Raw genomic sequence first — 3,033 nt, forward strand, 5'->3', positions numbered from 1 at the left:
CAAATTGTGGTTTTCATACAGCCGGCTAGGAAAATAAATGAAGAATTATAAAGTACATAAACCAGTTAACTAGCGAACCTTGGAACAACTCGTAATAAAAGATTTGGCCAGAAAACTCATCATTCAAATAGCGATCCATTGAAATGACCCTTGGAACATCTTGGCAAAAACTCTTAAACCTGGGACTTCGCGAGACTTTTTGCCAAAGATGAGGATCCATGGGACTAATTAATGGCTCTGAAGGACTCCTTTTTATATATATTATAGTTTCGGTACGTTTCAAATTGACTTTCACACAAGGTGCCGCATCCGAACCTTATCTGGGTGGGTGGGTACCCCTTGATCAAGTCTATGATAATCCTTTCTTTTTTTTTTACACGCGTCAGCCCGTCCTCCGATCTCCGTCCCAACCCCCTTCTGGTCAAACCGTATACCTGTTGTAAAACTACGTTTGAGTTTTGGAATCAGGATGCAAAAGGTTCAAAGAATTCAAAGGTTAAGAAACCAAGGAGCAGGCACCAGTGTAAGATAAAGATCTGAGCAAGTGTGTGTCTTTTGTAGATTGATTTTTGGGATGTTTTTTTTTCTTCTTGTATTTTTATTTCTTGATTTGTCTTGCACCTTTCACACACACACTTGTTCAGATCTTTATCTTAATTTAAAGTTTATTTATAGACAGGTTGCTAATACAGGACATAGATCATAACATAAAGTTTCAAAGTTACAAAACCGAAACCAACATAATCATATTGTTTATTATTGGTTAATTTTTGAATGTGTTGATTTTGATGCTAATGATGTTGGTGATGCTCAAGTCTAAATCGTCGATGACGAAGATGGTAATGATGATGTTGATGTTGTTGTTCTTGTTGATGATGATGATGATGATGATGATGATGATGATGATGATGATGATGATGATGATGATGACGATGATGATGATGTTGATGTTATGATGATGCTGCTGCTGATGATGATGATCATGATGATGATATTGATAATAATAATAATAATAATAATAATAATAATAATAATAATAATAATAATAATTATTATTATTATTATTATTATTATTATTATTATTATTATTATTATTTTTTTATCATTATTATTATTATTATTATTATTACTATTATTATTATTATTATTATTATTATTATTATTATTATTATTATTATTATTATTATTATTATTACTATTATTATTATTATTATTATTATTATTATTATTATTATTATTATTATTATTATTATTATTATTATTATTATTATTATTATAATCATCATCATCATCATCATCAACACCATCATCACCATCTTCGTCATCGTCGATTTAGACTTGAGCATTACCAACATCATTAGCATCAAAATCAACACATTCAAACATTAACCAGTAGTAAACAATATGATGATGATGATGATGATCATCATCATCATCATCATCATCATCATCATCATCATCATTATAATTACAATTATAATTATAATTATAATTATAATAATAATAATAATAATAATAATAATAATAATAATAATAATAATAATAATAATTATTATTATTATTATTATTATTATTATTATTATTATTATTATTATTATTATTATTATTATTATTATTATCATTAACATCATCATTATTATTATTATTATTATTATTATTATTATTATTATTATTATTATTATTATTATTATTATTATTATTATTGTTATTTTTAAATTTCATCATTTTATATTTATTATCATTTTCTAAACACATCCGCGTATTTCAAACATAGGCCTGGAGTTCCTGCTGACTACAAGCTATGTATTGAGTAACAACATCGGTTACATAAGCATATTTCCCTACCTACTGCTCGCATTTGTTAATTTACGTGTTCAACGAACTCACCTTTAGGTCCAAGATCCGTTGCTAGGCAACTACACATGTGGTCAAGCGTTGCCTTCGACATACAGTAAAGAGCCGCAGCTGCTGATAAATGCGCGCCGATGGAGGAGACACACACCACATTACCTTTGGTCTTCTCAAGCCATGGAACACATCCTTTTATTAAGAAAAACACAGACTTTACATTCACATCCATCACCTCATCATACATGTCCTCTGTGGTATCAAGAATAGGAAAAGGTTTCGATAATATACCCGCATTAGCTACTAAAACATCAAGTCGTCCAAATTTTTCCACAGTCGTTGTTACGACTTCACTTCTCGCCTGACGATTGGTGAGGTCCCCTTTAACTATAATAAATCGATCGCTATCACTTCCATTCCCAGAAATATCCTGACATCGTTTCAAACATTTTTCTAACCTTGTCTCCGAGCGTCCACATAAAACAACAGTCGCCTTCCTTTCTGCGAATAAAACGGCGATTTCCTCACCAATCCCTGAACTCGCACCGGTCACAATGCAAACTTTTCCCTCTAGAGACATAATTCTATAATAATAATAATAATAATGAGAATGTTGATTAGAAACAAAATGTCTATATCACTTCACGGTCAGTTTAAATTATCAAGAGAAAGAGAACGTTAGTGTGAGTTATATTTGTGAGGAAGGATTGCCTATCATTAAAAAAATATATATAGTGTAGAGACAGACAAACAGCTCAACCACAACGTAACAATTGATCACTAGTTTCAATAAATAAATAACAGCTGAACTTGGGTCGCACAACAAATAGCTGATGAAGCGAAGCGCGTGGTTGTGTAGGGAGTGTTAGATATTGGCGATGAGGCGGCAGGAGCGAGGCGAGGGAAGGAGCCGTAGTGCGAGACTATCAATTTGAGAAGAATTTGAGAGCAAAACGGAGAATCCATTTGCTATTGGTAATAGTTAAGGGTGGAGGGGGCAGTCGGGTCAAATAAAGACATTTTCTGCCTGATAACTTAACTGTGATAACTCAAACCTTGACTCATTTGACGATTTTCCTCGTCACATTACAAGAACGTTGAAGAAAAATGTCATTTTCAACATTTTTAACCAGTCGATATTTGAAGGACGAGTTTTCTGGCCAAATGTTTAAATACATGTTTTTC

At 31.5% G+C, this 3,033-nt stretch overlaps 1 protein-coding gene across 1 annotated transcript in view; it reads right to left on the reverse strand.

Annotated features, from left to right (window-relative positions):
* LOC144963890 (3-oxoacyl-[acyl-carrier-protein] reductase FabG-like) overlaps positions 1-2,616 on the reverse strand; it is an 8,256-nt gene extending 5,640 nt beyond the window's left edge. Inside the window, exon 1 of the mRNA XM_078897839.1 lies at positions 1,888-2,616. Within this exon, the coding sequence (XP_078753965.1) occupies positions 1,888-2,428 (541 nt within the window). The 5' untranslated portion in view covers positions 2,429-2,616. The remainder of the gene's footprint in view (positions 1-1,887) is intronic.
* Between the last annotated feature and the right edge of the window lie 417 nt (positions 2,617-3,033).

Source organism: Berghia stephanieae, chromosome 1 (assembly GCF_034508935.2).
Source record: "Berghia stephanieae isolate SIO BIC M18660-M18661 chromosome 1, UCSD_Bste_1.3, whole genome shotgun sequence".
NCBI classification, from domain to species: Eukaryota; Metazoa; Mollusca; class Gastropoda; order Nudibranchia; family Aeolidiidae; genus Berghia; species Berghia stephanieae.